Genomic DNA, 25741 nt, shown 5'->3' on the forward strand with positions numbered 1-25741 from the left:
TGCGAGAGGGCAGGGGGTGTTAATAGCCAAATGTTTAAACGGAAAGTATGAAGCTAAACTGGAAACTCAAGGTGGGGAGGGAAACAAACCAAATAACAATCCTTGGTGAAAATATTGATATTTTTTTTAACCACACTTTTTTGTCACACAAATCATTTATTACTTGAATGTGAGCCTTTAATGTTGTTTACATCAGTAGACAGCCTTGGAGTTGATCCCTTTTCCTTTTACATCCATCAAGTAATAAAAAGAAAATCCTGGTGTTCTCATGATTTCCATGTTTGTTCGTTAGTTTTAGTTTTGATTGAAAATATATAGCACAAACTTTGTAAACTGTTTCATCACATTTTCTATAGACCTTGAATTTTTTTCCAAATTACTCTGCTACTGGTAAGCATAATATTTTCAAATTTCCTCTTTATGTTTTGAGATGTGACTAAACACTACTTGTGTGTTTGTTATAAATTTTAAATGACAAAAACGTAGAAGTGGTTGGTTGACAAAAAAATTTGCTTGTTGCAATTTGTTGCTGCATCTTACTGGCTGATAATTTTATTCACTGCTGTCACCAAAGAAACAATCAATTTTGGAAACGGTAATGCTGGGAAAACGTTTCTAACCACTACTCCAGGCTTCATCCAGTCATCTGTGTATAAACACCTTTGAAGAACATAAAGGTTTCAAATGAGTGGTATAAAGCTTATCAATACAAAATGCAGACATATACACATAGCAAAGTCTTTCAACATGGCTTTATTATGCCAACATTGATTAAAGACAAGGTTGTGAAAGCTTGAATAATACAAAAGTTTACAATGCAATAAATATATAGTTAATTGCCTAGATCAAAGAACGATACTTGTGAATATGTAATTTTTATTTATCTTCTTTACGAGTAAGTAATACTTTGTTGGAATGTTATCATGCACCTAATAGTATAAACCTTATTTTTGAGATTGCCTTGGCTTGTGGCATACACTAAAAGATATGTACAGCAGCTTTCATAAACGTTTTATTGCCCCCTTTCAGTGCCAAGATGGTTCATCAAATTATGGCAATTTATCTACAGTAAACAATAAACAAGTGTTACCTATATCCTCGGATCTCCCTTCTCCCATGGGGAGGAGGCCAGACAGGAAAAAAGGCAATGAAGTAAAATTCTTTTGTATTCATTCGTAAATCTGTGCATTTCTTCTGTGGAGAAAATTTACCATAGGCAGCCCAAGTTCGCGTCACTAGAGAGCGTGTAATAATTGATTACTAGTGGAAGATGACCTTTGAGTAAAAGCGGTGTTGCGTTACAGGCAGCCGTTGAGAATTTAAACGCGTTGTAAGACTTTGTATGGGAAATAAAATACCGAAGATTATGAAGCCTAAAAAAAACTCAATTTAACGTTCATTAAATAAAATGAATAAAAAAGACTTACCTCTGGTGTATTTTTGTGGCTTTTTGTGCTTATTTTACCGTTTCGGGAATTCCGTGTTTTCAATGTTCTCAGACGAAGTCAAGGCTGCACACTACGATTTCGACGGTTGTCAGCTCAGAGGCGGTTTGCGACTCGAAAATCCATCCCTGCGGCGATTTTTTCACGCAAAGCTAAAGCCACATCATTTGCGAACCTCGGTGAATGTTTTGTCGTCAAAAATGCCCACGCACTTGGCTGGAAATGAGCATTTTCTGCTTCCGATTACACGATAGCTGATGAAGTTAACGGCTGGTGATACTGTATCACGACACGGAGCTTGGATCCGAGGTCAAATAACTCCACCCGACGAGGTACAGTCATTTCATGTACAACACTTACCCCATCCCCACAGCGGCTTCTCGTAAGCATGGAGCTCTTCGAGGAAAACTAAGACCCCTTTCATTTTAGTTCTCAAAGCAATCCCTGGGCCGTTTAAAAAGGCGCAAAAATATAATAAATAAATGCGAAGGAAATCGGGAATAAATCACGCGCAAAGCAGCAATTGAGCCATAGAAAAGAACGGCACCAAAAAACCCTGTATTCCTGAAAGAAATCTTATGTATATCCAAAAAATTAAGATCGATTTTGAGACGACAAGAAGGCTTTATAATGACAGCGTTGGGAGAAAATCTAGCGGCGCTTGCTTGATAATTATTCATGCCACAACCGCGAATGTCACGCCAGGCGAGTCAAGGCCGCATGACAATCCCGCATTTCATCAGAAAGGAAAAAGAAATCGTTGTTCTCAAATGCCTCGCCTGTAACTGAACCAATTGTTCATTTGTTCTTCGGAAATTATTGCCAGTCGGGTGTTACGTCCTGTTGGAAATCAACGACGGGTTTTTCTTTGATCAACCTCTGTCACGAGCCCACGTAAACAAATTCAAAGGTCAACAGGGTCACATGTCCTTTTTGGCGGGAGGTTTGGTTAATTCTATTAATCTGCTGTTATAGAATGTCGTTCAAATTCCCTACAGTTAAGAAAAAAGACCAACGTGTCTTGTTTTTGGCCAAGGATCTCCCTTCATTCTGCTGGAATGATCTGGTCGACAAAGATGAGATTGGCAGAGGTACTTTTGGTTCTGTTTTCGTGGCGAGGTACACTGCAGATGGCGCTGGCGACACTGTTGTCATAAAAAAACTCTTGGCCTCTGAAGAAGAAGAAGAAAAACGCCTGTTCTGTAAGGAGGCAAAAATCCTTCACAAGATCCGACATCCCAATGTAGTAGAATTCAAAGGAATCTGCTTCACTCCAACAGCCATCATGTTGGAATATTTATGTTTTGACTTTGCACAATTTGGAATCGAAGAAAAAGTCAACTCGCTGGAGCAATTCCTTCATTTCATTGACGCCCACGATATCGTCGATGATTTTCCTCTTCAGCAGAAGATTGCACATGACATTTGTCAGGGAATTTCCTACTTGCATGCAACAGGCATCGCACATCGTGACCTAAAACCTGCAAATATTTTAGTGTCAAACGGTCACTACTCGGCGTTGGAATCCAGAAGCGAAATTGAGAACGCCTTCATGCTAAATCCAATCATCTGCAAAGTAACAGACTTTGGCGAGAGCAGATCACAGCATTATCAGACGGCGACAATTTGCCATCAAGCAACACACAATGTACAGCGCGGTTCTCCAGCTTACATGGCCCCGGAAATTTTTTGCGGGACTGAAATGTCGGCCGCTGCAACCATTGAAGATTTAAAAGCAGTTGACATGTGAGCACTGGGCATGGTTTTCTTTATGATGATAAACCCCGATGCTAAGTATCCTTATGCAATGGAATTCAAAACCTCTAAATGTAAAGAACCTTGGAGACAACTAATGAAGAGAAAATTAGCCAACGGGGAAAAGCCATGTCTCGGAGCGAAATACGAGAGATATCATGCTACAGACTGGTTTTTTTTACTTCAAGCTTTCGATAAATGCATCCACCCCAAGGCCTCTGAGCGACCTTCAGCCGCTGAGATCACCAAGTTCATTGCTGGTAAGGGAGTGCACTATAGCTCTCATAACATTCCACTGTCAGTAAACCAAACAACTGCTGTGACGAGCTTCGACAAGGAAATAATAGGAGCCGGAGTCGCGTTGAACGAACCGTCTTTTATAAGAAACGATGGCACAAACAGTTGCGCATTTCTCACCCTTCACATTGCTAATGAGCTTCTGTGCGGCGAGAGTTGCCCTTCAACAGAGATGGGCTGGAAAGCCTTTTCACTATTGGTGGAGAGGATCATTCTTACTGCCCCAAAGTACTTCAATCATTTACGAGTTGTGTCGCGGTATTACGACGTACTTGAGGCATACCAGCTGCTGAATGAAGAAGGGCTCGTCGCCCCTTACAGTATGTCTGAAGAAATGATTACTCGTCTACGTGTCTTTTCTGAGCGGGGTAGAAGTGCGCTCCTTAGTGCAGTGGAAAAGCTTTGCGATGCACAGGACAAGCCAAGAATAGGGCTGTTCACCTGCGGTGGTTACATCTTACTGGTGGGCTGTAGTCCTACAGAACTCTTCATTGTTGACACGCACCCAGTATGTGGTGAACTTGGAGGTAACGGAAACGCCTTGATAAAACTATTCCAGCGCTCGGACAAGGATGCAGCCATTTCGCTATGCGCCTGGATTTGGAAAAGACTTAAAATAAGTGGAGTTGGTAAAGAGAAGGAGCAGTCATTCTGCATATTGGATCCTGATGAAAGGGAACTTTATATAGCAGCTATTATAACTGACAGTTACTAGCCGCAACTATAACGCGGCATCATTTTGTTATAATTGAAACCTGAAACCCTCTACCTTTGCCGTAACGATTGCAGTTCCGCTGCCGGATGCCCTCCTACTGTTGGACAAAAGAGGACAGCGGAGTACTACCTTGAAAAGAAAGATTCTGATAATCTGTGTGCAGAACCGCGAGTGAAATGGTATTGCCCACTAGCGTCAAATACGAAATCATCTCAATCCTCAATCGTTCCAGAAGAGAGAGGTAATTTCAATTTTTTGTAAGTAACAGAAAATCACTCATTGAAGTAGGGGTAGATACCGGAAAAGAAGTTAATGCTCTCAATAATTTATGCGCCTTCAATCAACACTGTAGTGCACAGGGCAACACAGCGGATCATAATGGCGCAAGACCACGCCGAAAATATCAGCTACTCCATAGTTTTTGGCTGATTGAAATATCTTTTCCAAGAGAAAAGATATTAGAGTTTGGTCGTGACTCGGACGTCGTCCGTTCCCTTCTCAACCCAATCCTCCTCTCAAACAAGGACTACTCTAATTAAAGTAATGGCGGACGAATTGAGCACGAAGTTACAGTCATATTTATCGTATTCCACTTGGGAATTTTGACTTAAGGTTTGCCACAATTACTATTTGGCTGATTTAGTTTTGATATCCGGGGAAATCACAGAAAGTGTATTTTGGTCGCAGTAGCAATTAACTCATCAGGTTCTTTAATCTATTTAGGTCCAATTTCTCCTGTGGTAATCGACGTGAAAGAGATCATGTTTTCAGGACAGAGGAAAAATCTTTTTAATTGCGAAAACAAGACAAAAGAAAAAGATAGTTTCAACGACGTTGTAGAGGATATTAGTAAAGGAAAAGGCCAAACTAGTGCCAATGATTGTGTGAGTGTAAATGGAAGCGTGGATTCTGATGGACCTGAAGACTGCGTAAGCAAGAGCATTTTAGAACACGATGAAGCAGATGATAGGCATGAAGAGACGGACGACGAATCAAAAGGACGAGGAAAGCAAACTGAAGAAACCGGATTTCCGCCCTTGCATTCAGGTATAAGGAGGCTTCCTGAGTCTCTTAAAAACATCGGGCGGAATGACAAGAATGTGCCCCACAGTGATTGCAGTGACGAAGAGGTTATAATAGTTGACCCCTCAGAAGAGGATTTTGACGCGGGGGCTTCGCCAAGGCCAAAAAAAAAACAGGTACGTAAATGCAAGGCGACACTGTGGGCTCGAGAATTGGAGGTAGCCCGCATAAAAAAGTATTGGGCAGTGATAAGGTTTCAGGTTTTTTTAGCTTACATGTCTTATGCCATTTTCCTTCCCACCTAGCAAATTGGAACTCTGTACGAGATTTGTTACTCATCCTACACATCAGATTTCACGTATTATTTCCTCAACTCACGCGGATGTTAAGGACAGTGGCTGGTGAAATAATAACCACAGTAATAGGAAGAGTGTGAACATTGCCTCCTCCCCACTCCCCTTGGAGAATAATTTACGCGTGCACATGGTATTCCTTCCAGCCAGTCAGCAGTGAAATTAATTTCAACTTTACATGGGGAGTAATATTTCTCCACTATTGTAATCAACTTTGTGCTTGACTTTTGGCTCTATGACCTTTTAGTTGCTTATGCGAATTGTTTGCCCATGTCTACTTTATAACTGAGTGATGGCATCGACCGATCGATTGTACACCTTTCTAAGTTGTTGTCATCATCATTATTAGTATCATCGGTCCGTTCGTGATTTCAGGTATTGCATGGCCAGAAGCGGACGCGGACGCGAACGCCTGCTGACGATGATGTTCTGTCAGATGAAGATGACTTCTCTGAAGTCGAGGAAGGAAGAAAACGGAGCCGACATGTAGAGCTGGATGGATCAGGTGGTGAACAAAGCCAAGCACTTTTCTTGCAAAAAGTAGGTAGCAGTAAGAATAAACTGGTTCCCCCTACGTCTCAGTAATTGTGATAGTAATAATAATAATAACATCAATAATAACAAAATATAATAATAATAGTAATAATATTAATAATACTATTAATAATAATAATACTAATAATACAATAATAATAACAATAACAATAACAATAATAATAATAATAATAATAATAATAATAATAAATAGTACCTTTAAGTCTTGTTTGTTTTTAAAGGATATATGAGGAATATTCTGACGTCGTGACTCCGGGTCACTCTAAAGTACGCACTACAAGGAACAAATCATGTCTAAGTTGATAGTGTTACTTGGAAACACGTGTTTGAGATACGTCCCTTTTCTTGTAGGAAAATACTTGCTCTCCAAATTATGCTGATCACGATCACGGTGAATATAACAACGACTCCGATCTCCCCATATTTGAGAGAGGGAAGAGGGAACGGTACACTGTGCGAGAGGCGACCCTCCTTCTCTTAAACATTGAGGGGAAACGAAAATGTAAAAAAACACCACTAAGAGTAAGGAAAAAGTTGTCCTTTCTCGTCGATGTTAGTGCCCTCAAGAGTTGGGACGACGTGAAAGGTGACATGAATGGAACATATTCTAAGGTGCTACGTATTGGAACGTGGACTCTCGAGGTCGCTGACGATCACAAGGATTTTCACATTATACAGAAGAAGAAAATCCCCCTCACCAATGACAGCCAACTGCACCTTAACATTAATTCCAAGAAGAACGCATTTGGGCTATGTCGGTCTATTTTCTTTTTGACAGATAAGACAGGTAAAATGCTGCACTATACTTGTCTGCTGCAGTATCACTTAGCAGATGGCAATCCTGGCGAAGAGGTCGTTTTCCATGTGCAAGCATGGAAAGAAGCTATTTTATCCAACACACAAAAGTACGATAGAAGCAATGAAAGCTGAGCTCAAGGAAAACGCCCCAGCTGTTGCCTTTAGAAGGGTTTCCAATGATTCTGGTGGAATTCTCAGAGCACGGCAACCAGGAGAATTGCCGAGGTCGAGGGAACAGCTATACGACCTGAAACGGAAGTCGAAGAGTGCGGACGAAGTGGATGAGCTGTTGCTATATTCAAAGAATAGCGATGAGCCCCTAATTCTGGAACATCATGATATCCCAGAAGACCTCTGGGTCCTCGGAAAACCCCACATGAGCAGAGATCTTTCACGCTTTTGTACGTCAGAAATTCAAAGTCATCCACTATGTGTAGATCCAACGTTCAACTTTGGAAAGTACGAGGTCACTCCCTTTTCCTACAAGAATCTCTTGTTGAAGTGTAAACGCACCAAGGAGCCCCCAGTCTTCATCGGGCCGACGGCTTTGCATTATAGTAAAACAAAAACTGTGTACAGGAAGATAGCATCCGCTGTTTGTGCAAGCTGTCCGGAATTGTCAAGGAGAGGTCGTGGGTATATAACCGATGGAGAAAAGGCTTTGCATGATGCATTAGGAGAGACCATGACGAAGGCTAAAGGCCTGAGATGCTTCAACCACTTCAAGGAAAAGTGCAAGTCTAAATTGAAGTCTGTGGGAGTAAACAATAAACAAGACCAAACGTTCTTTGTAGAGCGCGTGTTTGGAAATAGCCCCAACTCTATCCTGGAGGCTGAAGACAAAAACGAGTTAAACTTGCGACTGAGTGAAGCGAAAACTGTTCTAGAGGACGAAGAAAGAAGGATAACTGGGAAAGATCCTCATTTCTGGACATACCTGTCGAAGAACGAAAGAATGATGAAGACATCGATGGTTGCTAAGGCTAGAAGAAAAGCAGGAATGCCTTGCAATGCTGATGGAAAGCCATTACGCTGCTATACTAACATGGCAGAAAGCGTGAATAACAAACTGACCAGGCAAAAGGAAGCGATCACTAGAAAAGATAAAAGTAAAAACAACCTAACGAAGTTGGATTTTGTGCAGAATGTGTGGGAAGAAGTTGATCGCCAACAACAACTGGAACTTAGCAAAGCGGTTTGTGGAATAAGCGAAGAATACGAGCTTGCGGATAGCGCACGCTATCTAGAAGTTCCACCAGATGAAGGGTTTGAGTGGTCCGAACCAAAACGAGCTCACTACATTAACAAGTTTAATGAAATGAGCATCGAAGCAGTTAAACAAGGAAAGTCTATCCCCGAGTTTACGGAGCAGCATGGTATCCAGGAAAGCCGTGAGGTCGAGTTTAAGGAGTTTCTTTATGGTGAGATAGATGCCCTCTACGATACCCCTTTATCTAAGGGACTGATTGACAGCATCAATATGGGGGCAGAGCAACTGCTTAACAGTCCGAATTCAGTACAAAGAATGCCAACTCTCACTCTGGCTCCGACGTCAGTGAAATATCTTGTGGCAGCTTCCGACAATAAAACGGGGATGTACGAATGCAAAGTTTATAAAGACCATGTAACCTGCAGTTGCCCATGTTTTAAGTATAACTCGCTTTGCAAGCACAGTCTGTGTGTCGCCCAAACCGTGGGTCTGTTGAAAAAGCATGTCGACCATACCGTCATCAAATTGAACACTTCAAAGAGATCTCGAAGTCACCTTGTTGTGCCAGCAAAAAATGCACCAGGAAAAAAAGGCGGAACTCACAATAACGCGTGGCGACAGCGGAGACACGAAAACAACGGTTCCTCGTCTGCTTCATCAAATCCTTTCACAAAAATTCATCATAACAACAGGCCGCTTAAAGTTTGCTTCTTGTCTGATGAAAGCAAAGCGTTGGCTTGCACACAATGTGACAAAGAGTTTCCTCGCCGCCAAATGGTTATACCATTCGATGTATCCGGATGTTAACAATCCAGGTATAAAGCTACCTTCTTCCAAGTACACGATAAAATTCTATTGTGTAGACGGCAGCTGCGTTAGGACAAGGTTTCCATATTTTGACCCAGGACTTTACATGGAAGCTAGCCTATCGGTGGAGCAGAGATTAAAGGACTCACACAAGCAGCTTCTAAAAGATCAACTTGGATTTAACTTGATTGCTTGAACATGAGCTAACTTGATTTTGATACTTTATATATATCGTAGGGCTGGAACTCGGGGGCCTTTGTTAGTAAGTCCGAGAACGTTCGTTCTGTTGTGAAACTCTAAAAATATTTTGATTTCGTTCCATAAGCAAATTGATATGTAGTAAATGAAGGGTTCACAATGTTTTAAAACCCTCCATAACATTGCCAAGTGATTCTTACAGAGATTTGTATACCGTGTACCATTCCTTCGGGACAAGGCCTAACTGACACCCATGATTTTGTAGATAATGTTTTCAATTTTTGAATAACCTCAGCAAAATTTGTTTATGCTACAGTCTCGGTCACAAATGTTGTAACACAGACGGCAATTTGCCTCCTCTCCCCGGCCCTCCATTGTTGATGCTTATGGAGTGGAGTGCAAAAACCAACTGGTAAATGCAACATTGATGGGAGGGAGGAGGAGGGGTACGTTATTAACAGCCTTGATGCGCTTCACTTGCTGTTCAAGCGAAGTGTTACAACTATTTATGACCGAGATTGTCTGGGTGTTGAATGACGCAATTCAGATAACAAAAAGCGCGATAACCAATGTATTCTGTAACGTTCGCTTTCATGGGACTTTCCTTATGAAAATATGTCGAAGCATGTTTAGTTACTTATAAAATTGATAGAAAGAGTTGACTTGTTGCTAAAAGGGAAAGATATCTTGTAGATTTACGAGCGAAAAGCTGCACAAGCGTAATGGCCTTTAATTGAACCCTGTTTCGATATTAAACGTCACACGGCCAAGAGCTTTTTACTGAAGCCACGTTAAATTGAAGGACTTTTCGATAGTAAAGTTGCTGATTTTTGTGATATTTCAACAGCAACGGTTGAAAGAATTTCCAAAAGAAATAGGAACACTCCCGCGTGTTTAAAAAATTCCGCAAAAAGAGGGCGTAAGTTCAAGCTACTGTAAGTAACACACTGAGAAGGCACCTCATTTGCTGTCTCAGGTTCCTGCGAAAAAGAGACGGGACTTTTACCTGTAAAAGAATAGACACTGTGCATAATGACCCGAACGAGGGGTGGTGGTACCAAGTATTATTTATTACCTTAACTCGTTTTCAGCTCCATAGCGTACAACAGTAAATGTTCTCTTTTTGGTGTGTAAACACATTCTTACACCGCTGGAGTATGTAGAAAAAAGGTTGTTGGTTTCATCGTAAGGTTGCAAGTACTATTTTCAACGATTTGTCTTCTACTTTTTACTTAACAATCAACTGTCTTGTTGTTTTGCCTTTTAATAGGTATTGAATTATAGCTCTGCAAAGAAAAAGTTATATTTACTGGCATATTCCCTTAGATGAAGGACTCCACAAATTGATTTGTAGAAAATTGCTTGTGCAAACAATGAACATCACCATTGTGATCACGGTACACCGTCACCGTTTCTTCCAAAATTATTCACGCTCCCTTTAAATCGGTCTTCTTTGCCCAATTGTTTACTAGAAAATAAGCACTAGAACACAACTTAACAATAGCGAGATTTTCAAGCCATTGGCCTCTTTTTTCTTCAAAATCTCAACGGTACACCATGGTGATCCGTTGTCAGTAAATTAATTACAGTCTACTGAAATTATTTAGCAATGAACGGATCACCATGGTGTACCGTTGCAAATAAGCCTAAGAAATGCGCTGTTGTGATTTCTACTAATTGTGCTTACACATAGTAATTACTACTAGTTTAGAACGATTAAACTTCCTAGTTTTTTCAAAACACAACGCCAAAATTAAGATGACAAGGATGGTGATCCGTCAACGGTACACCACAATCCCGTGTAACCAAAATAGGAACAGAGTTTAGGACTGGGGATAGACTAGTTCAGGAAAACAAACACTCAAACGAACTTGCATCATTCCAGTCTCTTTCATCCAGACAAAGGAAAGCTCCCCCTCAGCGGTACAGAAGATAGGCGTATCTCCTTTAAAGAAAACCCGCATATGTAATGGTCTTGGGTGCTCGCAGGTGAACCTAATGGCCTTCCAATAGTAACACCAAACCATGCCATAAGATAATATTTGCTGTTCATCTGAAATAATTTAGAAATACGACTTCCGCCGCTTTTGTACCTACCCTGCGAAGGCTGTACTTGCCGGGTGGCAAAATGAGCTATAAATATATGTAAGAGGGCTTAAAAGAAACGTTGTGCCTCAATTCGGTGGCCCTTTCAAATGCAAGATGCGGTATTTTCCTCTGCTTTTTTTCAATTACATTTGGACTAATCGGTTATAAAATACGCGACTCGCGCTTGACGGGAATTCAATGTTCCAAGTGGCACAGCCCTTTCGCCTACCGCACCAACTGCGCCGACTAACGCAGTCTTCCTTTATTATTTTAACTGGTAGCCTTATTTATCAGTAGTTATCGGGATATACAACTTGACTTTGGAACCTTTTCAAACCTTCCTTTACAGCTAATGGCCTACTTTCACTTTGTGGTGATTCTTTTCTGATGAACACATCAGTCTCTCAAAATATCACTAGTGTCGATTTTCTTTAATTGCTTGTGCAAACAAATACAAAAACACAGCAGAAAACACGGAAAATCTGTATATCACCAAACGAGTCTACATACTTTATAGTTTACTACAAAACCGTTAATACTATCGCCAAAATTCTATTTAGCGGCAACTAACATTGCTCACAAGCCTACCACGATAACTTCAGCAATCGTCACATCACTTACGGCGCTGAAAACAATTATTCCTAATAAATACAGTCTCGGTCACAAATGTTGTAACACAGACGGCAATTTGCCCCCTCTCCCCCTTCAATGTTGACGTTTATGGGTTGGAGTGCAAAAACCAACTGGTAAATGCAACATTGATTGGAGGGAGGAGCAGGGGTACGTTATTAACAGCCTTGATGCGCTTCACTTGCTGTTCAAGCGAAGTGTTACAACTATTTATGACCGAGATTGTAGGTTCGACTTTATCATAGAACCGAATAAGGCTTTGATCGTTCAATCAAATACGCTTTACATTATTACCTTTGTTACCTTCTAATTCAATACACAGACCCCAAGTGAGAGCTTCCTGCTTCCCACCCCTCTCAGTCCCATTCTATTGACCTTTGAATTTGTTTACGTGGGCTCGTGACAGAGGTTGATCAAAGAAAAACCCGTCGTTGATTTCCAACAGGGCGTAACACCCGACTGCCAATAATTTCCGAAAAACAAATGAACAATTGGTTCAGTTACAGACGAGGCATTTTAGAACAACGATTTATTTTTCCCCTTTCTGATGAAATGCGGGATTATCATGCGGCCTTGACTCGCCTGGCGTGACATTCGCGGTTGCGGCGTGAATTATTATCAAGCGCCGCTAGATTTTTCTCCCAACGCTGTCATTATAAAGAGTTCTTGTCGTCTCAAAATCGAAAGTAATTTTTTGGATATACACAACATTTCTTTCAGGAATACAGGGTTTTTTGGTGCTGTTCTTTTCTATGTATAATTTTCTGCTTTGCCCTTGATTTATTCCCGATCTCCTTCGCATTTGTTTATTATATTTTTGCGCCTTTTTAAACTGCCCAGGGATTGCTTCGAGAACTAAAATGAAAGGGGTCTTAGTTTTCCGGGTCTTAGGTTTCCGGGTCTTAGTTTTCCGGGTCTTAGGTCTTAGGTTTCCGGGTCTTAGTTTTCCGGATTTGTAGTGGGTTATCCGGAAAACTAAGACCTGACACCTAACACTTAACCCGAAATATTCCAACATAATGGCGGTTGGAGCGAAGCAGATTCCCTTAAATTGTACTACATTTGGATGCTGGATCTGCCTTTTTTACGAAAACAGTGTCACCAGTGCGATTCGCAATATTCCCCGCCAAAAAGGACATGTGACCCTGTTGACCTTTGAATTTGTTTACGTGGGCTCGTGACAGAGGTTGATCAAAGAAAAACCCGTCGTTGATTTCCAACAGGACGTAACACCCGACTGCCAATAATTTTCGAAGAACAAATGAACAATTGGTTCAGTAACAGGCGAGGCATTTTAGAACAACGATTTATTTTTCCTTTCTGATGAAATGCAGGATTGTCATGTGGCCTTGACTCGCCTGGCGTGACATTCGCGGTTGTGGCGTGAATAAATTAGGGAGCTTTAGCAACGACAACGGCGACGGCAACGAGAACGTCAAAAATTTGCATATTTAGTAGGCAAAAACAATAGCTTTACACGCCCTGCACGTGCGTTTTTCATTTTTGCCCATTTCTTTGCCGTCGTCAGCAAAACTACAACGTGAAATAGCCAAATTTGAGGTTTTATGGACAACGTCATTACTTGAGGATAAATTTTCATTTTCTGCCCTTAATTGAGCGCCGTTCCTACGAGCGTCATTTTTGAGGAACTACCACACCCCCGTCATATTAAAAAAGTTGAAATAGTAACGAAGCGATTACAATAACGCGAATTTATATTTTGAGATGACGTTCTCGTTGCCGTCGCCGTCGTCGTTGCTAAAGCTCCCTATTATCAAGCAAGCGCCGCTAGATTTTCTCCCAACGCTGTCATTATCAAGCCTTCTTGTCGTCTCAAAATCGATCTTAATCTTTTGGATATACATAATATTTCTTTCAGGAATACAGGGTTTTTTGGTGCCGTTCTTTTCTATGGCTCATTTGCTGCTTTGCCCGTGATTTATTCCCGATTTCCTTCGCATTTATTTATCATATTTTTGCGCCTTTTTAAACGGCTCAGGGATTGCTTTGAGAACTAAAATGAAAGGGGTCTTAGTTTTCCGGGTCTTAGGTCTTAGTTTTCCGGGTCTTAGGTCTTAGTTTTCCGGACACCCGTCTTACAACGCGTTTAAATTCTCAACGGCTGCCTGTAACGCAACACCGCTTTTACTCAAAGGTCATCTTCCACTAGTAATCAATTATTACACGCTCTCTAGTGACGCAAAGTTGGGCTGCCCATGAATATACTAAACATAAATGATCTCTTTCCCCCGTTCTCCTGTACACTACTCAAAACAAGATTTGAAACATGGTCCCCACCTGTAACAAAAAAACTAATTAAGAAAGTAAGGAATGTAAATGTTCTGACAGAATAAAACAGGAATCATTTTCCCTGGGTACTTTGAAAAAAGCACCATAGTTCAATACAGTAACGAGCAGAACTTTCTTTTAGATTTAAATTTTTACCACAATTGCCTGTAATCGCGTCATCTGATAATGGCTAATTTGCTATTGTCGATAAGAGTCTAGAAAATGCTGTATTGCTGTACGCGCCATGCTCGCGTCAATTTGTCACGCAATGTAGTAGCCAATCAGGAACGTTTATTTTGGGAAATAAACCAATCATATTGCGAGAAAGAGACAACGCTTACTTTCTCTTTGTGTCATGATTTTGGTCACGCTTTCAAAAGAAACACTTTCTTTGGAGTTGAATATCGTGGTAAAAAACAAATCGAAAGTGGTTCAGCGTTGTCTGTACTCTTATCGACAACGATATTCGCCATCACAGTGGTCAAAATTTGTTGTGGGCTTACCCTGCTTCGCCTCGTGAGTCCACAACATTTTGACAATACAATACAATACAAAACATACTTAATTGACCGCTCCCCATAGGTGCATTTCAGGGCCAATGAAACACAACAGCAACATCTAACCAAGACATGCAATTTTAAATGACGTTTTCGTTATCGTCGCGTCGCAGATCTTAAACTTCCTAATAGGGAACTTAAGGACGTTCGCGCCAAAATCTTCCTACGGTGAGATTTTCTTCAATTCTCGCATAGAGTTAAGTCATAAAGTACTTACTCCAAAAATATAAAAAAATTGGGGGTCACCGACTTCGTTTAAGAGAAAATGGCAGTGGAAAAATGCCTTAATTTCGATAAATCTGTCATAATAACGAAAGGTAGCCTCATCTGCTCATCCATCGAAAATCCTAAAAATAAACTGTTAGAGTTAAGGTTTTCGTGCATAGATTTTTAGGGGTGGGATTTTAAGATAATTTCATGCCGCTAGGGATGTCGTAAACAGTAGAGTTCATCCTGGACAAGCGTTTTCGTAACCTCTTTCCGTTGCAACCACTACCGGAATTCGATGGCACGAGGAAAGAAAATTAAAAAAAAAGATAACTTCTTACGGTGAGATTTTTTTCATTTTATCATATTTTGTAGATAGTAAGTAGAGTAAGTGATTCATGATTTAAAAAATAGAGGTCACTCATGATCCAAGGGAGTAAAATCGATGTGATTTTACGAAGCGCTTGGAAAACTTCGTTTGTCACGTTTTTGCGTGACCTGTCGGGGAAGGACTGGAACATAAGAGAGGATCGATCGTTGAAGGGATGAAAGGTTTTTACCCCAAAACAAAGCTTTCTCGAGCATAGCAACGAAGTTTTAAGCAGTCGTCATCTTCATTTGGTTACTGTTTGTATAATTTTTCCCCATTGCCGTCATGCTCGTCTTCTGGAGTGTGGTTTTTGTGAAATTTAATCGCTGGTTTTTTCCACGCAGGTCCGCACTATTCAAGCCAACGAAGACAAAAATACTGCTCTATTTTCACGAAAGTAAAGGATAAGAACTTCAAAAACATACATTCATTTTGAACTTAAGTTCGTAGGGTAATAAAAACATTAAAAAAAGAAACAGCCCCGTTAAATTTACGCAACGGTTCGTCCTCGAGTTTTCCAAACTTTCAGCCACTACTCGATAAGCAGCTACCTTTTAAAGAGCTTTTCCATGCAACCTCCCGCTCACTTCTCTTTAACGTTTCATGATGATTAGGAAATAAATGTGCCATTCTTTTGCCGGCCGGGAATTTTTTCCCCGGCGTTTTTGTCGCCATGTTATTTTAACTAATGCTTGAACAATATTTATGAAAGTTAAGTAGACTAGTGCACGACTGATAAAAACAACGCGAACATCAGTCGTGCAGTAGTCTACTTGACTTTCATTTAAATATTTCTTAATCAATTTTGACTGATCACGATCTTCTCTTATCCAACGCTGTGCAAGACTTATCGTCCGCGGTTTCTGCAATGGTTTTCAAACCTCAACTTCACTAATGTCGAAGTAATGCGTGACATATTACAGTCGCGTTACCTGCGCAGTTACGTTGCGCACAAACAATTAGCGCGAACGTCCTTAAACAGCGACAACGGCGACGGCAACGAGAACGTCACAAATTTGCATGTTTAGCGGGCAAAAACAATAGCTTTGCACGCCCTGCACGTGCGCTTTTCACTTTTGTCTATTTCTTTCCTGTCGTCAGCAGGAGCCCATCACCCGGAGCGTGCAACTTAACTATACTTGTGCAACGGCGTTTTCACAAGTAAGGTTATTTTTAGATTGAATTTCTCGCTAATGAGACTCCCACAGGAGCCCGATGACCAATTACAATAAATTAAGCTGACGTCATAGGGTCACCGAACCGTAACTGACTTTGTTTTTTGACCTAATTCGCGGAAAGGACTAGTCTAAAAATAAACCTACTTGTGAAAACGCCGTTTCACAGACGCTGTATGGAAGTTGCACGCTCCAGGATGGGCTCCTGTCGTCAGGAAAAAAAAAAAAAAACAACGTAAAATAGCCAAATTTGAGGTTTTATGAAGAACTGTCTGATAATAGTCATTGTAACGCAACACAAGTCAAAGTGTGACATATATTTAGTAAATGATAGATAAGAAACACATGTTAGTGAAACAGAGTATATTGCATTATGATAGCGTGAGATAAGGGTAACCGCAAACCCTTCGGTAACCACAGTGTTATTGTATTTCAATATTGAAAAAGGCTATTGATGTAAAGGCTTTTAGGCCAGATTGAATGACGAACGAACGAGTGTAGTAGGATCTAGTAGGCTTTGAAAGTGTAATCGAGTAAATAAAACGCAATATTTAACCAGAAAGATACAGTCCTTTTGATCGGGAACTAGCGCCGGGAGATATTCCCGTACACTTGGTCCTTCGAGCCGGATATTTTGACTCCAGAAGAAATGGCAGAGCTTGTAAAAGCAAAGCGAAAGACGAGAGGTGGACATAAGGCTTATGTGACACAGATTCTTCCCGAAGCAAAGGAGCTTGTTGCAACTGGACATTGTACACCAGAAACACGACCAAGATTTACAAAATTGAAGGCAAGTCTAGAGGAACAGTTAACCAGCCTTCGACAGCTAGATGAAGAAATTTTGAATGGCCTCGTGAGCGTGGAGGGCGTAACCGACGAAGAAATAGCAGAAGAAGTTCGTACCGCTGGTGATCTGAAAGGAGAAATCAGCGCAACAATTACTTGCTTGGATGACCTTCTGAGGCCTAAATCGTCTGGCGGTCATCATGAAGAGCACATACAGAACGCGACTGTTAGTGAAAGTCCACAAGTTAGTCCAGCCACTTCTCAACCTAATATACGTGTCAGGCTTCCAAAATTAGAGGCAAAGCGGTTTAATGGCAAAATCGAGGAGTGGCAAGAATTCTGGGACTGCTATGAAAGTTCCATCCACTCGAATACGGCCCTTTCGAGTGTCGATAAATTTACGTATCTTCGCAGTCTCTTAGGTGGAGCCGCAAAAACAGCCATTGCTGGACTTGCCCTTACAACGGCAAATTATCAAGTCGCCATTGACTTATTGAAGGAAAGATTCGGGAAGGCTATTGTGATTGAAAGAGCGCACGTAAACGATCTCTTGAACGTAAGCCCAGTATACTACGACAAGGACACAGTAGGCCTTCGAAGGCTCTATGACACATTAGAAGTCCATCATCGAGGACTGAAGGCTCTAAATGTGGAATCTACTACTTACGAAGGAATTGTTGTGCCTGCCATTATTGGCAAGCTACCGGAAGGGGTGCGATTGCAGATCACGCGAGGAAAGAACCATCACGAATGGAAAATGGAGGATCTGTTAAGGGAACTTTTGACTGAACTTGAATTGAAGGAAGAACATTGTGTCGCAACTAGAAATCCCAATCCACGGGATAAGGACAAGGGAGAACGAACAGGGATAGGATTAAACTCTGCAACCACCTTACTGGCGAAAACGAACGATTTTTGTGCGTATTGTAAGGGTGGACATACCCACCAAGACTGTATGAATGTGAAATCTGTAGAGGAGCGAAAACATCTTTTACGTAAGTATGCTAGATGTTTTATTTGCGCCCGAAAGGGCCATATTTCGCGTGATTGTAAGTCGAGAATATCCTGTAGTGTTTGCATGGGAAAACATCATGTTTCTATTTGTGATAAGGGGAATAGCACGCAATCGGATCATTTTGGTCGCGCTCGCAACAGTGATCGCATTGGCGCTGTGCGTTCCGACAATTCCGGCCACGCCTTCGCTGTTCAACCCATAGGATCCGGGGGGAGCGATGCGATACAAGGTGCAGAGGCGATTGCTAGTCCCGCTTTTCATGTAGGGTCCGTGGGGAGAGTTGCCTTGCAAACCGCGCAAGCTGTCGTTAAGGGTGATAGTAAGAGCGTAAGAGTGCGAGTGTTATTTGACGCAGGTAGCCACCGTTCCTTTATTACATCCCGAGCGGCCCAATCGGCGGGGCTACCGATAAAAGGCAAGGAATGGATCGAAATAAGCACGTTTGGCCAGCAAACGAAGGATTGTGGGATGAGAGCAGTATACGAGTTGGACGTGTCTCCTCTGCAGGGAGGGGAGAGAGTCAAAATCGAAGCGTATGAGTCCCCTACTATAGCGGAAATTAGAAATCAACATATCGAAATCAGGAAAGGCGATTATCCTCATTTGCAGGGCCTCTGGTTTTCGGACGTGAATCGTAAAAACGAAGTTCTGGGCATTGATTTACTGATCGGGGCGGATTACCTTTGGTCGTTTCAAAGGGGAAGAACCATACGGGGGGAGGCTGATCAGCCAGTTGCCGTGGAAACCTGTCTGGGATGGGTGTTGTCAGGCCCAATGAAGGGGGTCCCCGATGGTTCGCAAATTAGCGTTAATTTCGTCGGGCAAGTAATGCCAAGACATAACAAAGAATTAGAGGAGGGCGTGCAAAAATTGTGGGATCTAGAAACCCTTGGCATTCGAGAAGAAAACGAGGTTCACGAGGCTTTAAAGGACGGCATTTCGTTCAATGGAGAGAGATACGAAGTCAGTCTCCCGTGGAAGGAATCTCATGAACCTCTTCCAATCAATTATCGCAACAGTTTCAAACGCCTGAAGGGACAGATTGAAAGGTTGAAAAATGACCCCGATGTTTTGAAAGCCTATGACGCTGTCATCAAAGAGCAAGCCGCACTTGGCATTGTCGAAAGAGTTCCAGAACTAGAAACGCCAGAAAAGATCCATTACCTGCCACATCACGCAGTTATTCGGAAAGAAGCCAAAACCACAAAACTAAGAGTGGTATATGACGCGTCTTCAAAGGAAGGGAAAAAGGGAGTTTCGCTGAACGATTGTTTACACGTAGGCCCCGCTTTGTCGCCATTGTTATATGAGATCCTAATCCGATTTAGAGAGAAACCCATCGCATTGGTGGGTGATATTGAGAAGGCTTTTCTCAATATTGAAATCAGTTTGCGTGACCGTGATTGTTTGCGATTTTTGTGGGTAAACAATGTTGACAGTGAACATGTAGACCCGGTGGTGTACAGGTTCTGTCGCGTTGTGTTTGGGGTAAATTGTTCTCCCTTTCTGCTAAATGCTACATTGCAGTACCATTTGGACACGTTTATCGAAGTTGACCCAGAGTTCGTGCGAATGATGAAAAGAAGCTTTTACGTGGACGATCTCGTGTCCGGGGAGAAGACCACCCAAGATGCCATCCAATTGCATGACAAAGCACAAACAAGATTAGCACTTGGAGGTTTCAAATTGAGGAAATGGCTGACTAATAGTCAAGAGTTGAGAACAAAAATAGCACAGTGTGAATTGCGTGACGAACCAAACGTAAACAAGCAGATTGCAAACGCCGACGAAAGTTATGCGAAAGAAATGCTCGGGTTAAAAGTGGGAACGAGATGTGAAAAGGTGCTGGGGCTGTCATGGAATTGCGATCAAGATTTATTCGTTTTTGAATTGACCGAATTAGCGAAAAGGGCAGACGGGTTGCCTGTGACGAAACGGAGCATTTTGAAAGTTGTGGCTGGGTTGTATGATCCGCTGGGAGTAATTGGCCCTGTAGTTGTGAGTGTTAGGGTGCTGTTTCAAGAGTTGTGTGCAAATAAAGTTGACTGGGATGACGAGTTAAAGGATGAGGAGAGGAAACGTTGGATCGGGTGGTTGGACGATCTAAGAACAGCAAAGGAGGTCTCTGTACCCAGATGTGTGTATCACATGTATCAACGTCCCGTCAACTGTTTCCTGCATGGGTTTGCTGACGCCAGTATCAAGGCATATTGTGCCGTGGTTTATTTCGTGTGTGAGGCCTATGGTGCTGTCCATGTGACACTGCTGACCTCTAAGACCAGAGTTGCTCCATTAAAGAAATTGACAATTCCTAGACTGGAGTTAATGTCGGGCAGAATATTAGCAAGACTCATGGATACGGTGAAGAATGCGCTTAAAGAGGAAGTGCACATCACAGGCACGTGCCAGTGGCTAGATAGCAAGACAGCGCTTTGGTGGATCAACAACAAGGGTGAGTGGAAGCAGTTCGTTCGCCAGCGTGTTAACGAAATCTTGAGGTTGACGCGGAAGGAAGATTGGGCGCACTGCCCAGGAGAGCAAAATCCAGCAGACGTAGGATCGAGAGGGGAGCGAGCTTCGAAGTTAAAGGAAAATGAATTGTGGTGGAAAGGTCCATATTGGTTGTCCGGACCACAGGATGCTTGGCCAGTGTCAAAGATATGCGAAACTTCGGAAAGCACAGAAGAAGAGAAGAAAGTGATCGTAACATTGACTAACGTGGAAGCGAAAGGCGAAATCTCGAATGTGATTGACATCAAGAGGTTTAGTCGGCTGGGCAAGTTGCTAAGAGTTACTGCGTGGGTGAGACGATTTCTGCACAATCTGCGGACAGCAAAAATTGGCGCAAAAGGAAGAGTTGGTGAGTTACAAGGGCAAGAAATCGTGGATGCACAGCGAGTGTGGATCGAATTTTCCCAAGCAGAATTGAAAAGGAGTAGAAATTACGAAGATCTGGCCAAGAATCTGAAATTGCACGACTGCAACGGAATTCTGAGATGCGGTGGAAGATTGCAAAATTCGGATTTGGAACCCGAGGCACAGCATCCCATTGTAATTCCGAGGGATCACCACTTTACTAGACTTGTCATCGAAGAATGCCACAGAACAGTGCTTCACAGTGGAGTCCGGTCAACTCTTGGGGAACTGAGGTCGCGATTTTGGATTCCAAAGGGTAGACAACTTGTTAAGAAGGTTTTACGAGAATGCGTGACCTGTAAAAGGCAACAGGGAAAACCTTTCGCATCTCCCCCGGAGGCTGCACTTCCAGACTTCAGAGTTAGGGAGGCCATACCCTTCTGTAAGGTAGGTGTAGATTTTGCTGGTCCCTTGTTTGTAAAGTCGTCCACGGGAGAAATGGTGAAGTCTTACATTGCCTTGTTCACATGTTGTGTGACACGAGCCGTTCATCTCGACCTCGTGACAGACCTGAGTGCAAGTACTTTTGTTCGATGCCTGCGTAGATTCGCAGCACGGCGAGGAACCCCGTCGTTGATAATTTCCGACAACGCCAAGACCTTTAAAGCAGCAGAGAAGTGGTTAAGGCGACTGCATGATGATCAAGAGGTACGAGAGCATTTAGAGAGTAACCGAATCGACTGGAGGTTCAATTTAGAGCGGGCACCCTGGTGGGGTGGATTTTACGAGCGCTTGATTGGCACCGCGAAACGTTGTCTTCGAAAGGTTCTCGGTAACGCAAGACTCAATTCAGACGAAATTCTGACTGTTTTGATGGAACTAGAAGCGACCCTAAATTCGCGTCCTCTAACGTATGAGTACGATGAAATTGGAGCGGAAATGCTCACTCCATCACACCTTATCTATGGACGTCGATTGCTGAATCTGCCAGAGCTGAGAAACGATCTTGAAGAAAGTGAAACGAGTTTACTTAGGAGATTTAGGTACCTAGCCAGAATGAGGACTCATTTTTGGAATCGATGGAGAAAGGAGTATCTGACAGATTTGAGAGAACATCACCGAAGTAAGAAAGAAAGTCACGTCAAGGTGAGTATCGGTGATGTTGTTTTGGTGCATGAGGACAATGTGAAGAGGTCTGACTGGAAGATGGGAAAGGTGTTGGAGCGTATTGTGGGCAAGGACGGTGTTGTAAGAGGTGCTAAGTTGAAACTGATAACCAAGGGCAAACCTGTCATTGTTAGCAGAGCAGTACAAAAGCTGTATCCATTGGAGGTAAGTTGTGTGATGAAAGAAGTGAGTGAGAACGACAGCGGTCAGCACAACGGGAATCGAGCGGGAAATGCAGAGAAACGACTGTGTACGGGGAGGGAAATCCCACGGCGTGCGGCAGCGCTGGATTCTCGTTGGAAAACACGAGCCATGCTTGATCACTGATCGGTTGTTAGCACTTACGCGATTGACTTGGTTTTGTGAGTGGTGCTTGACCCTGACAGGTCAAGGGGGGAGTGTGTCTGATAATAGTCATTGTAACGCAACACAAGTCAAAGTGTGACATATATTTAGTAAATGATAGATAAGAAACACATGTTAGTGAAACAGAGTATATTGCATTATGATAGCGTGAGATAAGGGTAACCGCAAACCCTTCGGTAACCACAGTGTTATTGTATTTCAATATTGAAAAAGGCTATTGATGTAAAGGCTTTTAGGCCAGATTGAATGACGAACGAACGAGTGTAGTAGGATCTAGTAGGCTTTGAAAGTGTAATCGAGTAAATAAAACGCAATATTTAACCAGAAAGATACAGTCCTTTTGATCGGGAACTAGCGCCGGGAGATATTCCCGTACAAGAACGTTAGCACTTGAGGATAAATTTTCATTTTCTCCCCTAATTTAACCGCCGATCCTACTAGTGCCATTTTTGAGGAATTACCACACCCTTGTCATATTAAAAAGTTTAAAATAATCACGAAGTGATTACAATAACGTGAATTTATATTTTAAGATGACGTTCTCGTTGCCCTTGCCGTCGTCGTTGCTTAAGCTCTCTTTTTAGATTTGAATTTCGAACATAACAAACTCTTAAAACTCTCATCCCGACTCTCGATAGCTCTACTTTGTTTCCGTACTCAGAAAATCTAATTGTGCGTGAATATAGAGCAGAAAATAACAGCTCATAAGGCCGCTTGTTGCGAGCTGCAGCTCGCTAGCTGTCGGCACATCTGTACTTCAAGTAAATGCTTGTGATTTATATTTCCCCCGGTTTATTTCTACTTAAATAAAAATCTAGCGGAAACGACAACCCTTTCGAATCGTTTACGGCAGTCTGATTCAACATCGTTTGAACTGAACTGCAATACAACCTCCTATAGCCCTTTCTTATTCGTATAAACACTCGCCACATCCGCCATACTGCTTTAGGATGTATTTAAACCAATCAGCCTGTTCGTATGAATGGGCCAACCTGGAATGATGTTATTTTAGCCTCGCCCAGGGTCTTCTCCCGACAAGCCGCCCTTTTGAAAATCGTTGAGGAGAAGGCCCTGGGGACGAGGTTGCAGTTTGGTGTTATCCCTTAGTAGTAGTTTGAGTACTGAATAAACAACTCTGATGAGAACTCAAGCTAAAGTTCTCGCTAATCCCCGGTTTTATTACAAGTTTTCCCCAATCCACGGTATATTGCAATATCATATTCCAAAGTGTTTTATCCGATTCCCTGATGAATCAGGAATCGAGATCATCGAAAGCTGGGAACGAAACCAAAATAAAAGCCACATCGGGATTCATTGCACTGTTGTCGGTCAATTACAGTTGTGTAATGTTACCAAGTATACCTTTAAAATTAGTATTGAGATAAATTAGTAGTAGTATTTTAACGTAGCTTTGAAAAATGTTTCTAATGCGTTGCTTTCCATGCTTTTATTTCTAGAGGTCTTCAAGACAATAAAATAAGTGAACTCCCAGAAAAGGTGTTTTCAGGGCTCACAAGTATGGAACGGCTGTAAGTATAGTGACCCAACTATACATAAACTTTCAAAAAATATATCGTTATGCGCCTGGTCGTTAAAAAAAAATTGTTATTAGTGACTCACACACCTGTTTTAAATGAAATATAGGAAGTAGTTGATAACTCCTTCAAGTCTACAACTAAATTGCATTTGGAGCTTGGCCTTTTAAGCTACTATGTTATTCCACTGCAATTTGTGTTTGTTTTGTGTTTTTCGTTTCGTTTGTTTTCTGGTACAACTTTTGGTACCATTTTTTTGCGAGAAAAAAAGCAAATCTAATAATAATAATGACAGTAATAAAACGATCGCTACTGACAGAAGTAGTCGTTACTTTTCAAGTATTGGAAATGGCAAGATATCGAAAGAATTCGTTATTATTAGGTTTGAGTAATTCTTTTATAGATCTCAAACAGTAATTCAATTTGGGAGCTCTCAGAACATCATAAAAGTGTATTGATTTTGAATAATGTGAGAAAGAAACCTTTAGTTCATGATACGTTTAGCGACATTTTGATCATCAGTACATACATACTTAGTTGCCGCTCCCCTTAGGGGCTTTTCAGGGCCAATGAAACACAATTAAGGAAACGACGGAACACAGCAACAACAACTGAGAAAAGGCTGTCTCCGTAAAAGCAGTCCGGTCGATCTGGTTTGAAAAATCTATTTCGCTCATTTCTTGTGTATTGCAAGACTTTCATGTGCTTGTACTAAAACCGCAATCCGCTCTATCGGATCTTTTGAATTATTCTAGTTTTGAGGAATTTTCGCCCCTGGCGCTCTATATCGAGGATTTCATTTGACTCAACTTTGAAGACCAATTTATCAAGAACTAACGAAGCCTGTACAAAAAGGAAAAAAGGCAATGAAGTAAAATTCTTCTGTATTCATTCGTAAATCTGTGTTTTTCTTCTGTGAAAAAATTTACTAAACATAAATGATCTCTTTCCCCCGTTCTCTTGTGCACTACTCAAAACAAGATTTGAAACATGGTCCCCACCTGTAAAAAAAACTAATTAAGACAGTAAGGAATGTAAATGTTCTGACAGAAAAAAACAGGAACCATTTTCCCCGGGTACTGCGAAAAAAAAGCACCATAGTTCAATACAGTAACGAGCAGAACTTTCTTTTAGATTTAAATTTTTACCACAATTGCCCGTAATTTCGTTATCTGATTGGCTAATTTGCTATTGTCGATAAGAGTCTAGAAAATGCTGTATTGCTGTACGCGCCATGCTCGCGTCAATTTGTCACGCAATGTAGTAGCCAATCAGGAAGGTTTATTTTGGGAAATAAACCAATCATATTGCGAGAAAGAGATCGCTTACTTTCTCTTTGTGTCATGATTTTGGTCACGCTTTCAAAAGAAACACTTTCTTTGGAGTTGAATATCGTGGTAAAAAACAAATCGAAAGTGGGTTAGCGTTGTCTGTACTCTTATCGACAAAGATATTCGCCATCAAAGTGGTCAAAATGTGTTGTGGGCTTACCCTGCTTCGCCTCGTGAGTCCACAACATTTTGACAATACAATACAAAACATAC

At 41.7% G+C, this 25741-nt stretch overlaps 2 protein-coding genes across 2 annotated transcripts; both read left to right on the forward strand.

The window, feature by feature from the left end:
- The first annotated feature begins 2421 nt into the window (after positions 1 to 2421).
- Positions 2422 to 3195, forward strand: LOC138036805 (mitogen-activated protein kinase kinase kinase zak-1-like). The gene has a single exon (XM_068882885.1). The coding sequence runs from the start codon at positions 2422 to 2424 to the stop codon at positions 3193 to 3195; it is 774 nt and encodes a 257-aa protein (XP_068738986.1).
- A 13549-nt stretch (positions 3196 to 16744) lies between these two features.
- Positions 16745 to 22990, forward strand: LOC138036806 (uncharacterized). The gene has a single exon (XM_068882886.1). It carries the CDS (start codon positions 17122 to 17124, stop codon positions 22621 to 22623), a length of 5502 nt encoding a protein of 1833 aa, XP_068738987.1. The 5' UTR covers positions 16745 to 17121; the 3' UTR covers positions 22624 to 22990.
- Positions 22991 to 25741: the final 2751 nt, after the last annotated feature.

This window comes from Montipora capricornis, unplaced genomic scaffold (assembly GCF_036669925.1).
Source record: "Montipora capricornis isolate CH-2021 unplaced genomic scaffold, ASM3666992v2 scaffold_502, whole genome shotgun sequence".
Lineage (NCBI taxonomy): Eukaryota > Metazoa > Cnidaria > Anthozoa > Scleractinia > Acroporidae > Montipora > Montipora capricornis.

Excerpts from the sequence above, each read along its gene's own strand:
- LOC138036805 (XM_068882885.1), top strand. The coding sequence starts at position 2,422 with ATGTCGTTCAAATTCCCTACAGTTAAGAAAAAAGACCAACGTGTCTTG.
- LOC138036806 (XM_068882886.1), top strand. The coding sequence starts at position 17,122 with ATGGCAGAGCTTGTAAAAGCAAAGCGAAAGACGAGAGGTGGACATAAG.